Source organism: Poecilia formosa, unplaced genomic scaffold (assembly GCF_000485575.1).
Source record: "Poecilia formosa unplaced genomic scaffold, Poecilia_formosa-5.1.2 Scaffold664, whole genome shotgun sequence".
Taxonomy (NCBI): Eukaryota; Metazoa; Chordata; class Actinopteri; order Cyprinodontiformes; family Poeciliidae; genus Poecilia; species Poecilia formosa.
Genome location: NW_006800603.1, coordinates 135,582 through 159,568, shown reverse-complemented (window position 1 = coordinate 159,568; position 23,987 = coordinate 135,582). Strand labels below are relative to the sequence as shown.

Here is a 23,987-nt window from a genome sequence, read left to right as displayed (position 1 = left end):
GCAGCTAACAGCTTTCAGCTAGCAGCTAACAGCTTTCAGCTAGCAGCTAACAGCTTTCAGCTAACAGCTTTCAGCTAGCAGCTAACAGCTTTCAGCTTCCTACACGCTGCTGACAGGTTGTTGTCTAATCACATAGTAGGAAAATTAGACTTTATTTTCTTTGTTGCTTGGAAAACCGTTTTATTTCCAAACTATGTTACATTTAAATGGCCTTAATATGTATTGTTTGCTGCTGTTTGGATAAATTGCATAAAATCTAATAATGTACTTAATTAAACTAAAGACTTCTCCGTTAATGGGTGTCATTTGTAAAGTTACAGTCAAAAATGAAAACTTAAATATTTCATTAGCAAACTAACTACATATTTTGTTATTTAGCTTGCTAGTTAAATACTTAGCAAGTATTTAGCAAGTATTTAACTAGCTTAGTGATATTTAGTTATCAAGCTAAATATTTAACTTGATAACTTCATATTTTTTAGTTAACAAGCTAAGTATGAGGCTACATTTGTAGCTTGCTAACTGCATATTTAGCTTGTAGATCTGAACATCTATGCATCTCTGATTGTCTCCATTAATAACAACCCCTTGTTTTTTTCCAGTGAGGTGGTTTGGCCCCGACCATGATACTGCCTCCACCAAAAGCTGCTTGGCGTTGACAGGGTTTGGTGAGTTTCACACAGTCCAACCACAAAGAGAAATCCTTGCAAATGTGGCACAATTTACTGATAAATAAAGAGTTTTAAATGTTTGAAATAAACATGAGTGGAAAAACAGAAAACTCAGAAAGGCCAGAGAAATATTAGCATATTTTGACTGTTATTATTGCAAATCTAAAAGTCTGCTTGGTTCTAAAAATGTATATATTTTTTATGTCAATCAGTATTTGAACAAAAAAAATGACAATATTTCTGAGGGTAGATTCAAAACTGTATTTGATCAGGAAGGAGTGTTAGAATAAATGAAAAACAGCTGAATAAATAATTCAATCTGTATTAATTCACTTATTTAAATCCTTATATATGAACTTAGCTGGTCCAGATGTTACTACCGTTGGTATCGGTCCGCCCTTCCTGCTGTGTAATTATAAAGGAACCATATGGACACACACAGGATGGACTATTCAGGGCCTGATAATCACAGCGTAGCATGAGAATCTGCTCCCTCTGTAATTACTGCTGCCCAGTAATGGCGACAAATTGAGTGGGTTGAATAAAAACGACTCCTTTCAAGATTCTTCATTTGAGACCCCCTGGAGGATTTGGGGCCCAAAAGGAGCAAATCTGACCTGAAAGCTTAGATGGACACTTTTTCAGCATATTTTACAGATAAATAACACATTTTAAGGCCATTATTAGGTACGAAATATAGTTTAACCCTTTGGTTTTTGTAACAAATCCAAAGTTTGTTTTAAAAATGTTATTTAAGAAATGTACATGCTTTCAATGGTATTAAAAGCATGTACATATTGGTTTTTGAATTTTAAAATGACTAAACAAATACTTTTCTTTCGCAGTGCTGTGAAAAAAATACAGATTTATCTGTTTTTGCTTTTTGTCTCACTTAAATGTTTCAGATCATCAAACAAAGTTAGAAGATAACCAGAGTAAACATGAAAATCTACTAAATGTCTCTATTTAGGGGAAAAAGTGATCCAAACTGGACACATAATTCACTGGGCCATCCCTGGTGCCATCATGTCTTCGTTGTGTTAACGGACAATAAAACAGGTTTTCACATCCTTGTGGAGGATTTTTGCAGAACTGGTTCAGTTCAACCAAACTGGGGGATTTTCCAGCATGAACAGCCTATTTAAGGTCAAACCAAGGATTTTAATCAGGTTTAAACCAGATTTTTACTAGAACACTGTAAAACTTTATTGCTTTTGTTATTGAGCCGTTTAAAGATAAACATGCTGGTGTGTCTTTGATCATTTTTGTGCGTTATCATCCAGGTGTCGTCAATATTCAGGTCAAGATGGCCGAAGTGTTTTCTGCAGGATTATCTTTTAGAGGGAGAAAAATACTGAATCTGTCCAGTTAGCAAGACACATTGTTAGCAGGTAGCTAACTTAGCAACAAGCTAATTTGGCAGCGAGCTGACTAGCCAGCTAATAGGTTAGCCAGCTAGCTTGTTGTTAGCATCGTATTTATGACTTAATGCTCTGATTATGAAATATTTTATGAGGTTCATTTTTAATCTGATATCTGAAAACAAACTGTTTAGTTATTAATCTCCCCACTTTTCACTTTATTTTTAATAACTTATTCAGCTGGTTAGACTGTTTTCTGATTACGAAACCATTTTAATTCACCAAATCAAAAGAAAAAGAAAAAATAAACTTTTTCACATTATTGTTTTAATCACTATTTTTAGTTAAACAATTTAATTTCACACAATCAAAACAAAATTATTCTTCACACAAATCAGCAACAACGATTAAAAATTACAAACCAAACTGATGTAAATATTTAAAACAAAAAAAACTGGAAATAAACAGAAACACAGAATTATAATTAACTTAAACATGAATTTGTCTATTTGATTTTTAAAGTCACAATAATGCAAATAGTAAGATATAAAACAGAAATTCTTAGTTTGATTTTAAAATATTCACCATTGTTAAACACAATTTGTGGAATAATAAATACTGTCACTGAAAACTGAATTTAACTAATTAGTTTTTAGTTAATTTCTTTTTATCTCAGTTTAAAGTAACTCATATAGCTGCAAGGACTGCAAGGAAAATTGACAATATTTATGTAAAAACAATATAAATTCCCTGCTAAAAATAATTAAATTATTGTTTTTTGATGCTATTTTTGTTCTTTTTTTGCCTTTTTCATGCAGCTCATAATTCCTACTTCAACTTTCAGTGGAAAAAACATAAAAAATGTTGTTCTGAACTCCAAAAACACAAAAAACGCCATTTAACCAGTGTTTCTAAAGCAGAAACGTTTATAATCTGTCTTTACAAACGGCTCAGAGTGCAGGATTTTAGATTTGTCCGGGGTCGTCAGGGGTCATCAGGGGTCGTCAGGGGTCATCAGGGGTCGTACATGGGGTTGGTGAAGTTTCCCAAAGAGCCGTGTTCATGGCTGTCCAGCAGGGGGCCGTACGACGTCCGTCTGCAAACACCAACACAGAGATGATTAATGAGGATAAAGGTGATTTAGTGTTTTATCACTGTTTGGTCCTGACCTGATCTTGTGCTGGTATAATCCTCCCAGCACCAGCAGAACCAGCAGCAGGAAAACAACCACGATGACGACGACGCTTCCTGCAGACAGATCAGATTTAAACGCCTCTGCTAGGAAAACGTTTAATTATTAACCCAATTAGAGGCAAAAACAGGATCCATGTTGGATTAAATATAAGCATTTATTTGTTTTTTGGCTTAAAGAATCGCAAAGTTTCATGTTTTAAAAATGTTTTTGTGTTTGTGCTCAGAGCGTTTCAGACAGAAATTCAGAGTTTCTACATAAAAAATCAGATAAATGATAAAAATATGAAGTCATCGGATTGTTCAGACAGTCAGTGAACCATGACCTTCAGATAATTCCCTCTTCCAGCAGGTCAGACAAAATTGACCTTTGAACTTTGAAATTAATAGGAAAACAATAAAAGGAAACAACAATAAAAGCTTCATCTGATACATGAACTATTCACTCTCTCTTTTACTTTATGTAAGTAAATAAACATAATGTTCTCTTTTTAATGTATTTGTACTGTTTATAATGTAATAAAAATATTAATTAAATATACTTTTTATAATAAAATGTATTTTTTGTTTCAAAAGGTAATGTTTTCTCTTTCTAAATTATTATTTTTAAAATATGAAAACATGAATCTACATAATTTTCTTTAAATTTTTCTTCTCTCTAGAAAATAAGAACAAATGAATTTTTCTCTTATTTTTTAAAAAATAAAGGAAATAATACAAAAATAAAATATGTTGTCCCCTCTCTTTAGATATTTTTTAAAATGTATAATTTTTAAATGTAAGAAGAAAAGTTAGGCAAAGGAAACATGAAGATTTCTTTCTTTTTTAATAAAAAAACCCTAATTTTTTATTTTATTTTAAAATGTTTTAAATATGAAAAACTTGGAATATTGTATTTTTATTTATTTTTTTCTTAAAGTGAGGATGAAATATATATTTTTCAATTTTAAAAACATTTAAGTAAAATATTCTTAATATTTAAATAAAATATTAGTATATGCAATATTCTCTTTTCATTGTTTTTTTTAAAGAGAAAACAATAAAATATAAATTGTTCTCAATCCTTCTTTTAACTCAAATATACCAGAAGACTCACATTTTAAATGACACATATATCATTATTGCACTATAACATGTAGCATTTAGCATTTAGCTTTTTTAATTTCATGTTTAATTCTGTTAAAAACTTTTTGTTTATTTCCTGAATATACCTGAAACTAAACCCGGAGTTGACTCAGTTTCTCGTGAAACCATAAAGCTTCTGAGTCACATTTATTACCTCCACCATGATGGAAGCTAATAAACGCTACAGGTGAGGCAACACCTGGATTTTTTTATTTATTTTTTATTTATGGGCTCCATGGCAAACAGATGAAATTTTAAGCAGCAGAATCAAAACGTTTGCAGAGAAAGTCAGAATTATTTCCGTAACTGATTTTCCAACCAGAGAGGAAGAGCAGTTACTAAAAAAACATTTTTTTCAGTTTGTTTGTAAATCTCATGAAGAAGTCACTGGAAGGTAAACGAGGAAGTGAGAGAAGAAATCGGTTCACATATTAACCACAGCAGGAACTTTTTCACATTATGAGGGCAGAAGTGGGACGGATGAAAACGTTTCACAACGACTGCAGGAAACATGGAGCCATCAGATTCTGAAAAGGTTTTTATTAATGTGTTTTAGCTGCTAAATGTCAGAAAGTCCTTTATTCTGAAGCATATCTATTAAAACAACATCAAATGACAGAAAATGTTTTTAAAAAGTGGCTTTTATTTCAATCATCAACTTCTGAGTTGAGCGATGAGGATTTTTATTTATTGACAAGAATATAGTCACAATATTATCAGAATAAAGACGCAATTTTACCAGACGAACGTCTTAAAATTACAAGAAAAATTTGTTTTTATAAAATTAAGTAAGTTATTTTGTAATAAAACTTATTGAAAACATATTTATAATTTTAAAAAATGTACGTTGGAGCCCTAATAAAATCATTCCAATAATAATTTCACTCAAAACCCAACGTAATAATTTCTACTTCTACTCAGGGGGTGTATTACTGAAATATTTGACTGGATTTTTTAAACTGTGATGGAAAAATCTTACATTTTAACAGATTATAATCTCAAAAGGAAATCCCCATCTGAGTTTCACCTTGACCTGAATTCCAGACATCTGGCTATCCAGACTCTAAATGACCTCTCAGAGTCTTACCACCTTCTGAGCCCTTCAGTTTGGGAAACGTTCCCCGATTTCAAAAGTTTTAACTCCAGTGTTGCATCAGACCACAGATTCAGCCTCCAAATCAACATCAAAACTCTGAAAATTTTGATTTTTCACAAGCAGGTGCACAATTCAGGTCAATTAACTATTTTTTTCTTTTATATATTGATTTTGGAAGGAGCATAATGAGGAAAAATGTCACAAAATCAGTGATTTTGATTCCAAAAGAATAAAAAGTAAAATGGTGGCTCTGCCTACCTGGGCTCAGTGCCTTTGACTGCTGTCCCTCCTGATCCGCCGGCGGACTGCTGCTGGGGGCTTTAGTGGACGTAGGGCTGCCGGTAGAGGGAGCACCAGGCCTGGTGGTCGGGGCGCCGGTGGACATCGGTCTGCCGGTAGAGGCAGCATCAGGCCTGGTGGTCGGGGCTCCGGTGGACGTTGGTGGTTCTGAGGCCTTTTTACTGGTTGTGGAGCCAGTAGAGATGCTGCTGGTTTCGGTTATGGTGGTTGTTGATTGGTTGACGGAGTTCGTTACTTGAACGGTTGTGTGGATGACGGTCGTATCCGTGGTGCTTGATGTTGCTGTGGACGATGATGGTGGTGATGAAGATGCAGAAATGGTCGTAGTGCTGATCTCAGTTTGAGATGATGTGGCTGATGAGCTGAACTCAGTTGACGAAGGTATAGATGCTGTTGTCATTGGTGGTGTTGCTTTAGCTGTCGTTGGTGTTTTTGTTGTCATTGTCGTTGTTGGTGTTTTTGTTGTTGGTGGTGTCATTGTTGGTGTCATTGTTGTCGTTGTTGTCGTTGTTGGTGTCTTTGTTGTCGTTGTTGGTGTCTTTGTTGTCGTTGTTGGTGTCTTTGTTGTCGTTGTTGGTGTCTTTGTTGTCGGTGTTGTCGTTGGTGGTGTCATTGTTGTCGTTGTTGTCGTTGTTGGTGTCTTTGTTGTCGTTGGTGGTGTCGTTGGTGGTGTCTTTGTTGTCGTTGGTGGTGTCGTTGTTGTCGTTGATGAAGATGCTGATAACAGCAGACCTGTAATTCCACACAAACAACACTTCAGTCTTTTTCCACTCTACATCTCGCCTCTTATGGTTCACAGTGCAGCAGTTTCTCTACAATATTCTATATTTTGAGACGTAAAACCATTTAAAAATCAAAACCAGTCAAGAAAAACACAATTCCCATTGGTTAGTTTTACATAATCTGTAATCTGTGTAGAACATTCCAGAAACTCAAAGAGCTTTACATCAAAAAAATCATCCATAGTTGTGAAATCAGCAACAGATGACACATTTTGTTTATTTTGTTCAACTTATCCTGGAGTTTGATGATGAAAACGGAAAAGGTCCAAACAGCTGCCCTGTGGAACTCCAGATTGTATTTTTTATGTATGAAAACTTCCATTAAAATATGACTTTACTTTATTCTTGGAATATTATCACCTTGTCTTACTTTTTAAAAATATTTTTCTTAATCCTTTGTCATAGTTTTGTTTGTTTCTTTGCAAAATGGTTGCAAAGATGTGAAGCAGATTGAAAATGGAGTCAAAACAACAATATTACCGTTTATCACAATAATTTCTGGAACAGTTTTATCGTCCAGTAAAACTTATCACATTTTTAGTTTTCCCCCTTTAAAAAGTTTTTTTAGGGAGTTTCTTCAGGTTTTGCTTCGGTCTGTAACTAAAACCACGCTGATGTTTTTCTTCGACACGCCGCGTTGGTGTGCAGGAAGTGGAAACTGAGATCCGGTCTGACGCTGCTGAGAGTTTCTCTCTCAGACAGTTTGGTCTGAAATTGTTTTTCAAACTGATAAAACATTTTTTTTTGCCTCTAAATCTGTCTAAAAACTCTTCCTGCCATTAAAAACCACAAACCAACGTTTTCCCTCCAGCCTCCGCCGGTTTAGTTAAAGTGGTTACTGTTTATCAATCAATCAATCATTGAGAAAACCTTTGAACTGTGGAGCTTCCCTCCAGGAAATCCAGGTTATAATTTAAACTTTCTTTAACTTTAATCTCTTTGAAAACAGCTGAGGAGATCAGGGTGCATGATAGTTTTCCGCATCATTTAAACATTTAAACTAATTAACCTGAATATTATCCAGGTATCTGGGTGAGCTGATAACAGAGCGGATGACTTACATGTTATCAGCGTTTGCAGAATGAGCCTCATCTTGTTTTATCTTCCTGGACGTCTGAGCCGCTGATCTTTGCTCCCTCTGGACGTCTGAGCGGTTCCCTGCCTGGAGCCGGTTCTGGTTCTGGTTATATATGAGCCGAACACAGAGAGGGGGGGCGGTACCGCTGACTGAGTCAGAGCTCAGAGGGCGGCCCGGTCCGCGTTCAGGAAGCTGTTAGAGCTGACAGCCTGTGGTTGCTTTATTTTTAGGCTCCGTGTTCTGGTTAAAAGCATCTGGAGTTTAATAACTGAGATATATTATAAAACAGAATATAAGTAGTTTTTATTTTTATAACTGTTATTTTTAAGAGCCACAGTTATACAATTCTCATAAATGTTTAGTGTTTTGTGATGAAATGTTGAGCCAGCAGCAGCATCTGAGTTGTAATTACATTCATCCGCCAGCAGAGGGCAGCACAAGCTTTTACATTCAGGAACTGCAGTAGGTGACACTTAAAGGACAAGTACACCATTTATTGAATGAACAAATGAATGAATAACCTTAATCTGTAGTCTTTATTTTCAATTTTATTTTTGCATTTCCTCATTTATTTACAGTTTTATTTCCTATTTATTTTCAATTTTATTTTGTTTTTTTATTTATTTAGTTATATTTCTTATTTATTTATTTAGTTTTATTTCCTCTTATTTATTTAGTTTATTTACTAATTTTTTAACCATTTTATTTTCTCTTTATTTATTTTGTGGCTTATTTGAAAGTTTCTTGCCTTCCTGTATAAAACAGTCCAGCAGGGGGCAGCATGTTCCTATGAAATACGCCCTGCTTTGCGATTCATTACAGTAACAGAAAGTGTTCATTTTGAAAGCCTACAATGTAACACGTTAAAACAAATCCATTAATAATCACATTAAGCCCTTTTTTTAAACCATGCGATAATCCTCAGAAAGATTCCAGAGAATTGAAGTTTACCAACAGAAAATTTGATCTGGTCTCACCAGACCTCGTCTCTTTCCACCCAGGTTGGCTTTACTGTAACTAAATGGAGTCAACAGTTTATGTAGGACTGAAGGATTTGTTCCTGCTCTGATCAGATGCTGCGGTTAACATTCACACTGAACTGAGTCAAACCGACCAAACTCTGAAAAGCCTGTTCCCCTCCTCACCTGTGGGGGCGCTGCACCAAGAACCACCGAAGGAAACAAAAAACCTCCAAAAAGGACACTGAGCAAAACTTCATTCTTTCACAAAATGTAAACAGACAGGGTGGTGTCAGATTTTAGTGGTTGGAGGATTTTTATTTCTCCTGCTAGCGCTTGGCTAGTGTGTTTGTTTTGGTTGTATTTACCCAGAATGCCCTGCGCTATAGTTCACTTCCTGCTTTTGGAGCGGTCTCCAGTCTGAAAGCTTATTCAAACCGCTTTTTTGTCCAATTACACGTTCACACCTCTCCAACCGAACTGGAACGAGAGTTTGATTGAAGCAACCAAACAGAGCTGTTGTGAAATTTGTCTAAATCACAGGGCATTCTGGGTAAAACCGGCCAAAAAAAGGCGTTAGCTTAGCGCTAGCATGAAGAATGGATCTTGTTTTGTTTTTTTTACCAAAGACAAAAGAGAAATCCTCCAACCGCTAAAATTTGATGCCACTCCATTTTTGCTTCCATTTGGTGAAGAACGAATTTGTGCTCAGTGTCTTCAGAGGTTTTCTTGTCGTTTCCTTCAGTGGTTTCTGGTGCAGCGCCCCCACAGGCCAGGAGGGGAACAGGTTGCACAAAGGATTCAAATCTTTTGATGCTGAAAATGTAACAAATGTTGCAACTTTGGTCACAATAAGACCAAATATTCTGGACTCTCATTCTTCAAACTGTCTCTTAAAAGTCAGTTTAAAGTGTTGACACAGATTGTAGCAAAGATATTCATAGATTTTAAATAAATAGGAAGGCAGAAATCACTGAAAGTGTTTTCGCAGACACACAAAGTTAAGTTTAAAAACTTAAAAAGGACAAAGTTGGCTTTGAATTCATAGTAGTGTGTTGGCTGTCAGTGTTGATTTTACTGCTGCAGGTCACAGGAAGAAGTTTATCTTCACCCCAGGAGGAGATGAGAATAATTGACCCCTCATGCAGTGACCTCTAATTTCTGTCTGATTGCCTAATTAGTGAATTCGTTAGCAAAACCAATGAGGCGATCGCAAACCTCTGCAGGGTTTGAGACGTTTGTTCCAGGCAGGTTGTGAGACTTTATCTATCGTTACCAGAGGCTCAGCAGGAAAACCTGCATGCAGGTGAATCTCCGTTTTTAAAAATATTCCTTCGCTTTTTACGACACAAGAGCTCCGTAGCTGCTCCGAACACAAAGAGAGTAAAACATTAAAGGGATTTTCAGGTGCCACTTGATCAATAGAATAATGGGGGTAATTATCTCTGAAGTGGGGAAAGGTCTGCAATTTAAACAGACTGTTTGATTGAAGCTGAGGCCGAGCCTCCGCTGGGTTTTGTCTGAACCAAACGGCTCCATTTGGACACAAATTTAAAGACTCTGGAGTCAATTTTTTACTGCAAACAATACATTCAGTTCACATGTGGCTGGAAAGAGAAACCGAACGAGAAAGTCTTCATCATGGGTATGATAAAGACTTAACTCGTCAGTTTTCAAGCAGATTTAATTGTTCTAAAACAAAAGTTGCACTTTGAAAGATTCACGCTGACCACTTTTGCAGCAGAGACACAATGAGACACTGTGGGCAATGAAATAAGCCCACAGCATGATGCTTTCTCCACTGTGCTGGTAAACAGTTCTCAGGTTTCTAAGCCTCATTTTATGGGGTGTAAAGTTACACATTAAAAATTAACAGCATTTGGGTAATTTTAGCATTTCAGAAAGGAAAAACTAGGTTTACTTTGCAAAGTCATATTTTTGCTATCTTATAAGGTTATAAATATCACAGTCAAATATTAGATATTTAATTAAAAAACTAAATACTTAGTTAGAAAGCTAAATATTTAGCTCCAAAATAAATAGTTAGCATGCTAAATGTTTAGTTAGCAAGCTGAGCTTGTAGCGCCAAGCTAGATATTTAATATCAAAATCACCTTCAAAGTATTTCATTGGTTTAATAATTCCAGAGATGAATGAACCAATGATGTGCAGCATGGCATAAACAGCAACAAAAACAAAAGAAACGTAATTTAAAGTCAGAAGATGGTTGTAAAAACAAAACTGTGTCCAACCTGCTAGAGTTGCATCGGCTGCATGTTCAGTTTTGCTCCTGGTTTCTTGTAAAATCTTCATGGAACTGTTCAAGTGAACCTCTGACGTATTCGTGTTTCAGACGGGTAAAAATGTCAAGAAAAGATCCACGGAAACGTTTGCACTTTAAGGTCCAACGGCGGCTCACCTGTCTGCCTCTAAATTCGCCGCGTTGCAGCCAAACTTAACGAGCCGCTGACCTTTCACCGTGTTTTCACAGACAGGCGACTGTCTGCCAGTCGTAATCCACGCGGCCCTCACCAGATTGTAGGATTTGCATTTATATTGATGGGGTGACAGTGACGCCTGGTGCAGCGGCTGCAGCCTGGACCGTCGGATAAGCTGACATATCGGATCAATCGGGAACGTTTCGGGTCTCCAGAACTCGGCCGTATTTAAATTTTCAGCTTCAGATCCGATGACGTTGCCGAGGCCTCGGAGTAGATTGGGGTCGAGGACGATGATCAGCGAACAGCTGCTGGGCAGAGATACAACTACAAGAAAGAGAATAAACGGCATGCTGAGGAAATTTCTTCAAATGTTTCTGTTTCCAGAAATCTGCCAGGAAAAATCTAATTATCATCTCTGTTCAAGACTAAAGCTCTTTACAGATATTTCTCTTTAATAAATTGAATAAATTACGAGATCACTCACAGCGTTTCCATTACAAATGTAAATTTTCTGAAAAAAACACAATTTTGCAATAAGAAATGCGATTAAAATCACACATGGAGAATCTTGTTTATGCAACAAGTCAGTAAAAATCATGCTGTGTTATCATCCTCCAACTACTTCCTGTCGTCTGCTTTATAGTTTCTGTCAGAAGTAACATCATGTTGTTTATCTTATGATTCATTATGTGAAAAAAAGTGTTTCCATTGCAGCTTTATGAAATAAACCAAATTCAATATTCCCAAATACCCTAAACTTTGTATTGAAAAGCAAATTTTTCTAAGAATTAAAAAGTTAATTTTCTAAATATTAAATTGCGGAATTTTGTGGGAAATAGAAACAGCAGCAACTAACAGGTAAGTTTATTTCAGTCATTAAATTAGAAAGTTTAAACTTTGTACTTATTACATACAGTAAAGAGGATTAGGACCACTGAAAAAATAACACTAAGAATAAAGTCAAAATTCTGAGAAAATCGTCATAATTTTTAAAAAGTCAGAATTCTGAGACTGCAGATCAAAACCTGAGGATAAATGATGGTGAAAAACAGCAAGTGAAAACTATCTAGTTACGTTTCTAATGACTTGTTTCATTTTCTTCAGCTCCTTCACTGATTTTTCGCTCTTATTTGCTTCTTTCTAAAACACAAAGTGTCCTGCGATCGGCTGGATGTGGTGCAGACCTGGCAACCCGCGGCGGCCCATTTTCACGCAGGCAGATGGTGGCGGTGGGAGTCGCCGTCTGTTTCCCACTGCAGATCTGACCAGATGTCACAAATGAGCAGAGACCTGTGAATGACAGGAACGCCGGCATGTTGGCATCTTCCATAGGTCAGGCTTTATTTACACTCAGTCTGAATGTTTTTAGACGTTTTCAACCTTCGTAAGCTGGAAAAAGATCATGTTTACGTCTCAGATTTTGGTTAAATTCTCCTTCTAAATCACTTGATTCATAAATAAACACATGGAAATCTCCCGTCAGACTTTAGAAATGTAGGCCTGATTGGAGCTCCATAGATCAGCCATACATTAAAGAAGCCACAACAACTAAAAGTTTCATCTCCTAGAAACGAGTCAAATTAACTTCAGCTACTTAAAAAAAACAACAAAAAAAAAACAAAGACCTCTGTGCAGTGGCGGTTCTAGTCCAAATTTACCAGAGGGCCACGATGGGCACCTTTAACCCCCCAAACATGAAAATGTCTGATTTTCTTTAGTTTTAGTATTTTCTTTATTTATTACTACTTTTTTCAGGTTCAATATATTTCAGTTGATCACTGTTAATTTTTCAGTCATTAACCAACAATTAATGGTAGTTAAAAACATTAATTGTTGTTTAACAATTAATATTATCCACCAATAAATTTTATTTTCCTGAAATTCAGTAAATTTCAGGAAGATTTACTGAATTTAAGTCAATTTTATTTATAACTACTTTGTTCAGTGTTAAGTTATGTCAGTGACCTTTGTGGATGTTTCAGTTACTAACCAACATTAATTTGGCTAACAGTGAATGTTATTAATGAAATTAGTATTTTACTGAAATTTGATAGAAATGTCATTTCAGCACAATTTACTGACATTCATAATTAAGCAAAGCAGAGTGAGGCCAGAATTCATCCTCCTTGTTGTAAAAGACTTTTTATCATTTATCAAAAAGAGCTAATTGTAGATTTTTCTCCCAAAATGGGAAAATTTAGTTTATTATGTTTAGTGGGAAATTAATATTTCACTCAGAATCAGGTTCGTTTGGGTCACTATTGATTGTTTTATTGATTTATTCAAGAATTTAAAATAGTTTTTTGTATTTTCTTGGGGTATCTTTGACTAAATTTGTAAGAAATGTCAGAACAAAAACATTTTTACAGCAATGTAGCAACTAGTGATGTTTTCAGTAACAATTCAGTAGCTAAATGTGATGCTTTTCTCATTTAAACTGTGATATTTTATATTCACAGTTCATTTAAGTTATTTGTTTGAATAAAAATCCTCCATCTTGGCAGGACTTTTTATTTTCATGGTTTTATAGATCCTTGCTGCCAGTTTCCAATCTTCCTCTCCGTATGGATTCAGCTCTCAGCGACACGTAGCGGCTTTCTGCCCACAGCTTTACGATCGAGACCAAAACGAGACCCAGACCCGCTACAGGCTGCGTGTTTTCTTCTTCCACCCACAAGCAAGGCCCAGTGATCGGCAGATGGGTTCTGACTGAAAACTGAGAGAAAATAGCAGAAACACAAAAGGAAAGGAGGTCGGACTGAACTCTCCGTCTGTTTAAATTGCCTCCGAGCTTCTTTACTTTCTGCTGATTTGATCTGATTTATCAGCCACTGATTGGCCAGATTAAGCAGTTTAGCAAATTAAAATGTTTCTATGATAATAATTATCAGGTTTAGACTGAAAATCAGCGTTAAAACTGCCAGATTTAAACTTTAAAGATCCTTCAGACGAGTTATGACCACTTGAGTGCTTGAAGGGAAAAACATGAGTATTCCTGCATATTTTATATGAAGATAAATACATAAATGTTTGTTTAGAGGAAAAAACTGGATTAAATATTAACGTTTTTTGTTGTAAGATGTCCTTGAGAAAAGCTGCCATAATCAACTATGTTGCTGGGAACTTTTGTCATAACTCCATTTTTTGCTTCCACTAAACTTTCCACTAATACATTAAAAGATTATTAAAAATATTTTTATTACATTTATGTAATCAAATTTTATCATTATTATTCAGTTTCTCAGACTTAACAATGATTACATTTAAAAATATATTTATTCTTATAATAATAATTTTCTAATTAAGAACAATGAATATTAATGTTACTATAACTAATTATATTAATTCTTAAAAATTATTTCATAATTTTTTATAATTTTGCAATTTGTAATCATATTAAGATATATAAGAATTTATTATTATTGTGACTTCTACTAATATTCTTAATATTATTTTTTTAAATCATAATTTATAATTATACTTTAATATTTTATGTAATTGTGACCAATTTGTAATCATATTAATGAATATTATTTTCTGTTATTTTAAAATACTAAGTATTATTATATTAACAATTTTCAGTCATTTCATTGTTATATTTTATAATATTATTATTTTGTAACAATTATTACCATGTTATAATTATATTAAAGGCTATTAGAATTATTATATCATGATTACTACTTCAACTACTACTATTATTTTTTATTTTATTTTGTAAGGATTATATCCAATAATTCTACTTATTTTATAATATTCATAATATTTATTATTTTTTGTTATAACTATGCACCATATAATCTTCAGCTTTTTAGCTAATTTTAGTTTTTAATGATTCTCTAATTGTGTCTGCATGAAGACTTTTGCACAGCAGAAGTCGGGTTTGGCATCATTTCTTCATTCTGTTATAATAAAATCAGATTATTGCAGCCAACTGGCTCTTTCCTCCTCAGATTCCCCATCGTCACGTTTTCTCCTCTGATGGGAATCAGCTTTCCTGATGAGCCTCATTGCATCGACATCTTCAGGCCCTTGACTTGCACAAACACACTCCCATCACTTGGCCGCGCTCTCCTGGACCCACACGCCGCTAACGGAGACGGCAGCACAATTACCGAGCGTCTTCTGAGTGTCGCGGCTCAATCAGAGGCGACACAAAAGGCTGTTCAGCGCCGACGAGCGCCGCTCTCCAGGCCCTTCTTCCTCCTCCTGCTGATTGCCGCCGTCGCTTTCTGCGAGGGCGGCCGCTTTCCGCCCGCTAACGACTCCGGCTCTCATGTTTACGTTTAAAAAAGGTTATGTCCTCCCGACGTGTCGGAGAAAATCACCAAGTTATGGCTTAAAGTGCTCTGATGTCAAGGCGGAAAGTTGATTGAAATGATTATTGGAGAAACGTTTTTTATTCAGGAGTGAAAAATAAACAGTAAAAATACAGTTTTTAGAGATTCAGACAAAATATTGTCACTGATTAACTGATTTATCACAATAAATGATAAATCAGTTAATCAAATTAAATGATAAGTTCAGTCATTCCCATTTGCGTGATTTATCGTTTCTTCCAGTGCTTCGGTCTCAACTAGGACATATTGTTTCTGTTATTATTTATTTAATTTGAATATTTAAAATGTCTTCCAGTTCCAGTGTTAAATGTTCATTTAAAGTTTGTTGATCTTTCTGAATGTGTCTTTGCACCGTTATGCCAATACATCATTGATCTGGTCTCAAAACAACAATATCATCGTTTATCGCTATAAATTTATCGTCCAGCCGAATGTGTTATTGTGACAGATGAGGCAGGTTATGTAAGCTAAGTGCTAACAGCGCTAGCGCCGGCCAGCCAGAACAGTAATTGTTGCACCATAATTAATGTTTAATCCTTTCAGTTTGAAGTGGATTGTGTTGAGATGGAAGACTGTGAAGAAATGATGAGGAGAAATAAAAAAGAGGAAGATTAAATGGAGGACAAGGAGCGTGTCGGTTTCAAAAACCAGTTTCTGCGCTGCAAAGAGTTAACGGTTTGTTAAAAACTTAAAGATGTTTCATTGTCACATTAGCGTTAGCTCCTACATATAGTGTTACCTCCTGATAATGAGGTTAGCTAATGGCATTAGATTCTGCTAATGATGTTAGCTCCTGCTAGTGCTTTAGCTCCTGTTAACGGTGTTATGCCAGTGGTGTTAGCTCTAGCAAATGATGCTACTTCTACTAATGGTGCTAGCTCCTATTGACAGTTTTGATTCTGCTAATAGTTTTATATCTTGCTAATGATGCTAGTTTCTGCTACTGGTGCTAGCTCTAGCTAATGGCATGAAGTTCTGCTAGTTGTGGTAGCTCCTGCTAACTGTGTTAGAAATAGCTAATGGTGTTAGCTTAGGGCCATGCTATATGGCTGACAGACTTTTCACAGTACAAGTATTTCATATCAGCCGATATCGATAATTATTGATTAGATTTTTGTTTTAAATGTCTGATGCCAAACTGGTGAATCGACAGTTTTCATTCTGTTGTTTATTTTTAAGCCGTTTTGAGGAGAAACCTTAAAACTGCTGCCTACATCTCCCAGAATGCAAAGCAGTGCATTAAATCGGAGTTCAGTGAATATTTTACATATTGAATTTTCTGCCAGACGTATCAACTATTGATATGAATCACGTCTATTGTGATATATATGGTTATTGATTTATTGTCCAGCTCCTGCTAATTTAGCTGCTGCTAACAGTGTTAGCCCTAGATAGCTAGCAGTATGTTGTTTATAATGCCACTTGAAAACTTTGAGACATTTTGTCTCAGTCCAGATGTTTTGAAGTAATTATGCTGTTTTAGGTCAATAACATAATATGTTTAGGCGACATATTCAACTAACATATGAGAACTTATTAGATGAACTGGTTCATTTTAAAAGCAGATTATATTTTTAATGAACTGCTTTGGTTTTAATCTGAGTGAACAAATGAGGGCAAGTCAGACTTTATGAATCAAAGTCACTATTTCAATCTGAAATCAGAATAAAATCATAAAACTGAGCAGGTTTTCCTTTATTATTTGGACATAAAATAATAAATAAATTATTTTTATGTTTACAAACCAGTAAATTTAGCTTTTTTGCAGGATTTTCCAGGCTTTGTTTTCAGCTTTCTGGAAGCTAAACATTGTGAAATAAATGCATCTAACCTGTAATGTGAGTTTCATCACATTTCCTTTGCTGCTCAGAAACTTACCACACGACCAATTTCCTCTAAATGTCTCTTTCCTCGCTTCTGGTCGACTGATTCACGCGATCTGCTGTAACCATGGCCACTAAAAGCTTGTCACGTTTTTTTGTTGGGTAGTTATTGAATACCTATCTGTCCATTTATTTCTTCTCTTTAGGTAAAGTGCATATTTTCAAGATCTAGCTTTAAAGGGTACTTGCAAAATAAAGTCGAAATGAAAGAGCAAGCTGAGTCAGACTGCAAAGCGCCAGGGAAGTCAATTATGGAGCATTTTTATATTCTCTTTTTATCTTAATTGTTGCTGCTCAGCAGCCATTTTTCATTGGTTTTATTCTACCCTTTTACCAGATTGTGTGGAAAACGGTGCAGTAGAGTTTAAAAAGCAGATTATAAAACAAAATGTTGCTGTAGAAACATCCTCAACTTTACTGTCTTGAAAATGTTAAAATGTTCATAGTCAGCTGCCTAATTAAAGTCTGTCTGCCTTTAATTAGGCACAGATTGCAGCCTTGGATGCTAGCTAATAGCATGTCTTTTGTAGCAAGGCTAACGCTTTTTTCCAACCATAGTCTTGTACATTTCTTACATTTTCAGCTGCTGCGGTTCTTTTTCACACTGCAGCGTCAAATAATACAAACTAATTCAAAGTGCTGTTTCCCTGCTCACCTGTGGGGGCGCTGCATTAAGAACTACTGAAGGAAATGACACAAAAACCACTGAAGAAGACGCTGAGCGCAACTTCCTTCTTAATGAAACGTAAACAAAAATGGAGTGGTGTCAGATTTTAATGGTTTATTTCTCAAGACATTCCTCCTGCTAGCGCTAAGCTAGCATGTTTGTTTGGGTTGTATTTACCCAGAATGCCCTGCACAATTAGTTCATTTTCATTTCCTGTTAGATTGATGTCTGATAGCGAAAACATTTGGTCTTAAGGAGAAAAAGATTCAGAAGGTGAATCATAAGAGAATCAGACTTAGCTTAATGCTAATCAGAAATGTTTACTCCTAAATCTGTTTGCATGTTTACAGTCTCTGAATTATTCAGATCTTGGAAAACAATTTAATTTAACATAGTTTAAGAACAGTTTGTTTAAGCAACTTGTCTGTTTTATTTTCTAGAGGAAGTTTCTGAATAGATTTGCATTTGCTTTGGGGTTTTATTTTGAAAGGCAGGCAGTTTATCAGTCAAGGTGAGCTCAATGACGGAAGGTTTTAACCTGAATTACAGGAAATGTTTCACTATGTTTGTGTTTATAGGATCTTTAATTAGCGGTGTGTCCCTTTAGCACGATTTATCTACAGTAAATAACGTCTCTGCATTTGCAACTACCCATGAAATAATCTCCTCACTGAAATATACTATGTGATATACGGATTTAAAGTTGGATTCATTCCTAATTTGTTCACCTTGTGAATCCATCTCTGGATGAACCAAATCTCCTTTATGAAGATAAAAGCCGACATGCAGTGCCTAGGATTAGGATGGATGCGTTTGTAGCAATTAAAGCATTATTCCACTGTAAGCGTCTTTTTTAGCTTCAGTGTTAGCGCTAAGGCTACAATCACACTGCAGACAAATGATGGAACTGCATGAAGTTAATTAAAGATATAATCCTTTACAGCTTTCTGCTTCTTTAAATGTACAGATATAATTGGTCTCTGTGGGGAGAAATTATTTACCACAAATTTTTGATCAATTTCTGATCTGAGACTAATTGAGGTCGATCAGAAGAACTTCCACTAAATACGGTAGAAACTGAACCAGGAATGTTTAACTTTCAAAAAAAGTGAAGGACAGAAGCAGAATTTGGACAGTTTCAGTAGTTCAGGTGTAAATTAAGCAGCCGGGCTGTGATTGGTCAGCCTGTCCTGCTGAGCTCAGTGGCTTCCTGCTTTGATCGCACCTGGAGACGATCTTCATCACCGGTTTCATTAAGTTCAGACCGTGAAGCATGCTGCTGCAATTAACACATTTAGACACAGATTAAACTGCCTCAAAGTGCCTGACTCTGTGAGATGATTTCTGTGTCAGAAAAGGTCAAACTGACAGAGAATCGAGTAAATATTCTGTCATCCAAACCGCAGCGTGGACACTGATGGTCGACTGCAGATCCATATTTGTTCCTTTTGTTAGACTGAGATTTTTTAAAACTGCTTGAGCCTGTCAGACACTGACGCTTAAATAACTTGTTGCTATGGTGACTTAATAGGCTTACAGAGAGAAAGAGAACAATGCACAGTGACTTTTTGCTTTGGCTTTTGCTAGAAAGGAAGATATGCAAGGTCTATGGCCTATTCAATACATGTTCATTACATTGTTTTTACACAGTCATTCTTGGATAATGAGATTTTACTCAGTTCTACATTTTAAGCTGTGTTAGGGCGTTTTGTCACTTTAAATCCAAATAAGTTGTGTCACATGAAAATGGCTGCAAACAGATACACAACTATACAACCGTACATATTTGAAAAGCAGAAGTGGAGCCTCCTGCACGACCAACAAGAATGCAGCAAGTGGTTTCTGGTTTATTTTCCAGCAGCCATAGCACAGTGCATACAAAGAAGCTGAACAAATGTGTTAAAGCACTGCTTAGGTTGCTAGGTAACGGATGGAACTCCACTGGGGTTGCAAGGTAACGGGTGGAACTCCACTGGGGTTGCTAGGTAACGGGTGGAACTCCACTGGGTTTGCTAGGTAATGGTGCAGTGCCTGTCGAATGCGACTTAACAATCGGGAGGTTTTTGAAATGACTCATTTTCCAGACACGAAAAAACTTAGATTTTTAGAGTCAGTAGAAACCCAAATGTAAATACAAAATGTGCAAAATGTGAATTTTTGTATTATAGGTTGCCTTTAAGTCCAAAATTTACTTTGTAAAACATTCAAAAAACGGAAAGAGGAGGAAGCGATCAGGTGTTTGACAGAGAGCAGATAACATAAATAAACAGGAAGATAATAAAACCGTTTTCCTGAAAATAAAACTAAAGTTTGATGAATGCAGAAGCCTGGATGTTGGAGCTGAGTTAGATTTAGAGCTTCATCAGCTGTTTCTCTGGAGGATAAACTGAATCCTGGACGATGAGCATCTGGGACTGAAGCCTCCGGCTTGTCTGGAGGAAAAACCTTCAGGAAAACATCAGAAACAAGGAGCAGAAAAGAGCTGAGATCAGAATAAACATGCAGGACCGTTGTGACATGGGTTCAAACCAGGAACATGGTTTCTGTCACCTCCAGTGTCTCAATATTCCTCCATGTTATTGCTAGTTAAATAAAACAGCTTTTAAGCTCCCATGTGATTATAATCTATTTTTACTTAATATTTTTTTAAAAATATAAGGATGATGTTGTGACCCAAATGATTGATTTTATGCTTCAGATAAAATTGACAAAAAATAGCGACCAGTAACCCTTAAAAGTCCACCCGTTACCTAGCAACCCCGGAAGAATTCTGCCACGTTACCTAGCAACCCCAGAAGAATTCTGCCACGTTACCTAGCAACCCCAGCCAAGTTCCAGCACGTTTGGTCAGCTGTTCAATTTCTGCTTGAAAACACAAACATGTTTTATTGTTGACTTACCATCCAGAAACCACTTGGACAAAATCTGTAGCCGTCTACAAAATAGTTTAACATTTTAACATGATTAAGAGTCAATTTGTTCTAAACACAATACAAAAAAATATTTGAGCAAATTAAAATATAATCTTTTGTGAGGTAGAGTTGAGAAACTGCAATTCTCAAAAAAAAAAAAAAATTTCAAGAGGGAATTTAAAACTAAAGTATTGATCTTATCACAATGGAATTGATCTGATTCTGATATCGGCTCTGTATAGATATTAATGTTTTGGTAATATCTGCCCAACTCAACTTCCTGATTGTTTCCATTCAACATCACAAATTGTGTTGTTAAATACAAAACAAATGTTTCAGAAAGAAAAGAGAGACTGCAGTCATTCTGTAACATATGTAAACGTAGCGATTCCACCCTAAACAAACTGTTTAAACTGTTTAACACTGAAAATCTTTTTGTGAAAATATTAATTTAATGTTGTAATAATAAGATCTTCCTCCACAGAGTCTCTGCAGGTAACTTCACAAAACATTTTACATCAAAAAAGTTAACATCAAGTTAATTAACATTTAATCAGTGGGAGTTCATGTAGGTTTTACAGTGGACAAAGGCGCTGACAGGTGTTCGCTCACCTGCCTGACTGAAAGTGCATTTAATGGCCGATTTGCCGACGGGAAACCTGCACCCTGCGGCTTCATGAAGGTCCTGCTTCGCTCCGGCTGAGCGACGTTTGGTTCAAAGCTTCTGGATGAAAGACGTGTTAATTGGCTGGTAGAATTATACAGCGGCGGTTGTTTCACTGCTGCTCAAAAAAACCTGAAAAATTAACATTTCCCAGTTCACAGGCTGAAATCTCTGATTTAAAGCTGCTACAGATTCAGTTTGTAAAATCATATTTCACTATCATACATTTTAAACTGGTTTTATTTGCTATTTTCAGATTTCCTCTGTTAAACTTTCAGTTGAATAAAGTCCAATAATAGAAGAGCAAACTTTTTTTAGCATTAGTTTCTGCTAAGTAGCATTTCGGTGTACTAGCTTTAGCATTAGCGGAGCTGTTTATGATTAGCACTAATAAAGCTAATTTATTAGGTAATATGTGTGAAACAGGATTAGATGAAGCTTTTTTTACTGCCCAGTTTGCAGAAATGAACCTTTAACCTCTGACCCGGATGTCACTCATATGAATATGGAAATCATGCAGTCTGAGCGTTGCTTTATGAGTGTGAAGCATTTATTAGCCGTGTGTTTAGACGCTAATGAAAGCCTTTTGACCTGCGTCTCATCCGATCAGCCAAGACAAATCCAGTCCGACATTTGCGTCGGACTGGAGGCGGATCACACTTTCTGTTTCCTGACGCGAGCATCAGAGGAGTCTGTGTTTGGGAACAATGGAAGCTTTTACAGTAACGGGCCTCCCATGAGGAAAATGACGGGTATTTTCCTTTACAGATGCTCCTTTTGAAACAGACAATTGGTGTTGCATGTATGGATTTTTAGCTGCAGATATGTGTCTTTCTTCCCTTCACTGAGCTTTTTAATCGCTAAAACGGCTGACTGTTTGATTGACAAAAAAAATTTAAAATCCAATACATCTTTTTTAAACTTTCGCTTTTATTCAATGATTTCCTCAAAAGAAGCAACATTACTTTTCTCTCTTCAGTCACAAGCAAACTGGATATTTCATCTATTAGCAAGAAACTAAATATTAAAATAATGTGTTTGTTCACCAGCCTGTTAAATTCTTAATGTGAAATTACATAAAGTTTAGTTTTAATAACTGTAATTTGTTTACGTTTTGATTTTCTGATTTCCCTCCAGTTATTTAAAATTTAGCAGAACAGTTTTTGTAATCTTAAAACTAGGTGGAGATAATTATTATTGCAGAAAGTTTGATTGCATTATGTAACTTTTAAGCAGAACTATTGTGCAAAATTGACATTTTAAACTTTTTTCATGGTTCCATTTGTGTCTCTGCTGTTTCTAAACAAAAACAGCAGCTTTTTGGCAACAAATTAATGTTTTTTTTCTGTCTGGAAAATGAGTCGTTTTGAAAACCTCCTAATAGTTAAGTCACACTGTGCCGTTACCTAGCAACTCCAGTGGAATTCTGTCGGTTACCTAGCAACCAGAGCTGAATTCCAGCATGTTTGGTGAGCTGGTTTTCTCTCTGTATTCGTTGTACAATGGCTGCTGGAAAAGATGAGCGTTTTGTTGTTGAGTTGCCACCCAGAAACCACTTGCTGCATTCTTATCGGTTGTGCAAGAGGCTCCACTTCTGCTTTTCAAAGACGTATGGTTGTATAATTGAGAATCTGTCTGCGGAGATTTTTACATGCAAGGATAAACGCTGAGTTGGGTGACGTGGCCAGCAGCAGATTATTTAGATTTAAAGTGACAAGAGGCCATAAAATCTCATTATCTTAGAGTGATTTTATATAAAAAAAAATGTAATGATCATGTTTTGTATAGGCCATAGACTTACCCTAACCTGTTTAAAGTGAGTCATTGTTTTGCTTTAATTTATTTAAACTCTCTCTCTTACCCAAAGTGACAAAAACAAGCAGATAAATTAGCAAAAGATTGATAAAACAGAAATAATCAATCAGTGCTTCACTTGGAATAAAATCGGTTTTGGTCAGAAACATTCCGCTTTCCTCCTGGTCCAGAAATGTAACAGCTTTAAAGTTCAAACATGGATGCACTTCCACACTGAAGCACCAACATAATGATGTCAGTATCTTAGCATCACCACGACAGCCAGACGTCTAATTTCCCCGAACGTCACGGCGTCGTGCTGTAGCACAGCGATACGGAGCTGAGAGTCGATCTGAGCGTGAGAGCTGAGCGCCGCGGCGGCTGACTGGAAATGAATATGGCAGCTGAAGGACTGCGGGGCAGCCCCGGCTCAGGGTCGTCATCTGATGACCTTGTGCTGTCTGCCGTGGAAAGCTGATCTGACAGCGCGGCGCCCGAGGCCACAGACACACGTCTGAGCTCAGATCGCCACCAGGACGCCACCGACCCGCCGCTGACGGGAACCGGCAGCAGGACGACCACCGGGAGGCGATGAGCCGTTAATATCAACACTTTGCTGGACAATTAAACAATTAGAGCTTTTTTTGATGTGCAGATTATCTGTTTACTGTAACTTATAAAACAAGACGAGATTTGACCAAATTTACGTTTTCATACAAGTTA

General features: G+C 36.1%; 1 protein-coding gene and 1 long non-coding RNA gene across 2 annotated transcripts in view; one reads left to right on the top strand and one right to left on the bottom strand.

Moving 5' to 3' along the window:
* The window catches only part of LOC103130722 (uncharacterized), a 13,155-nt gene extending 536 nt beyond the window's left edge, over window positions 1–12,619 (top strand). Inside the window, exons 2-3 of the long non-coding RNA XR_001660353.1 lie at window positions 603–668; window positions 12,158–12,619. This is a non-coding gene — a long non-coding RNA (uncharacterized LOC103130722). The remainder of the gene's footprint in view (window positions 1–602; window positions 669–12,157) is intronic.
* parm1 (prostate androgen-regulated mucin-like protein 1) lies at window positions 2,396–6,233 on the bottom strand. Its single transcript, XM_016666125.1, has 3 exons — window positions 5,703–6,233; window positions 3,202–3,280; window positions 2,396–3,128 (listed from the first exon to the last, which is right to left on the bottom strand). The coding sequence occupies exons 1-3, from the start codon at window positions 6,220–6,222 to the stop codon at window positions 3,047–3,049; spliced, it is 681 nt and encodes a 226-aa protein (XP_016521611.1). The 5' UTR covers window positions 6,223–6,233; the 3' UTR covers window positions 2,396–3,046.
* Window positions 12,620–23,987: the final 11,368 nt, after the last annotated feature.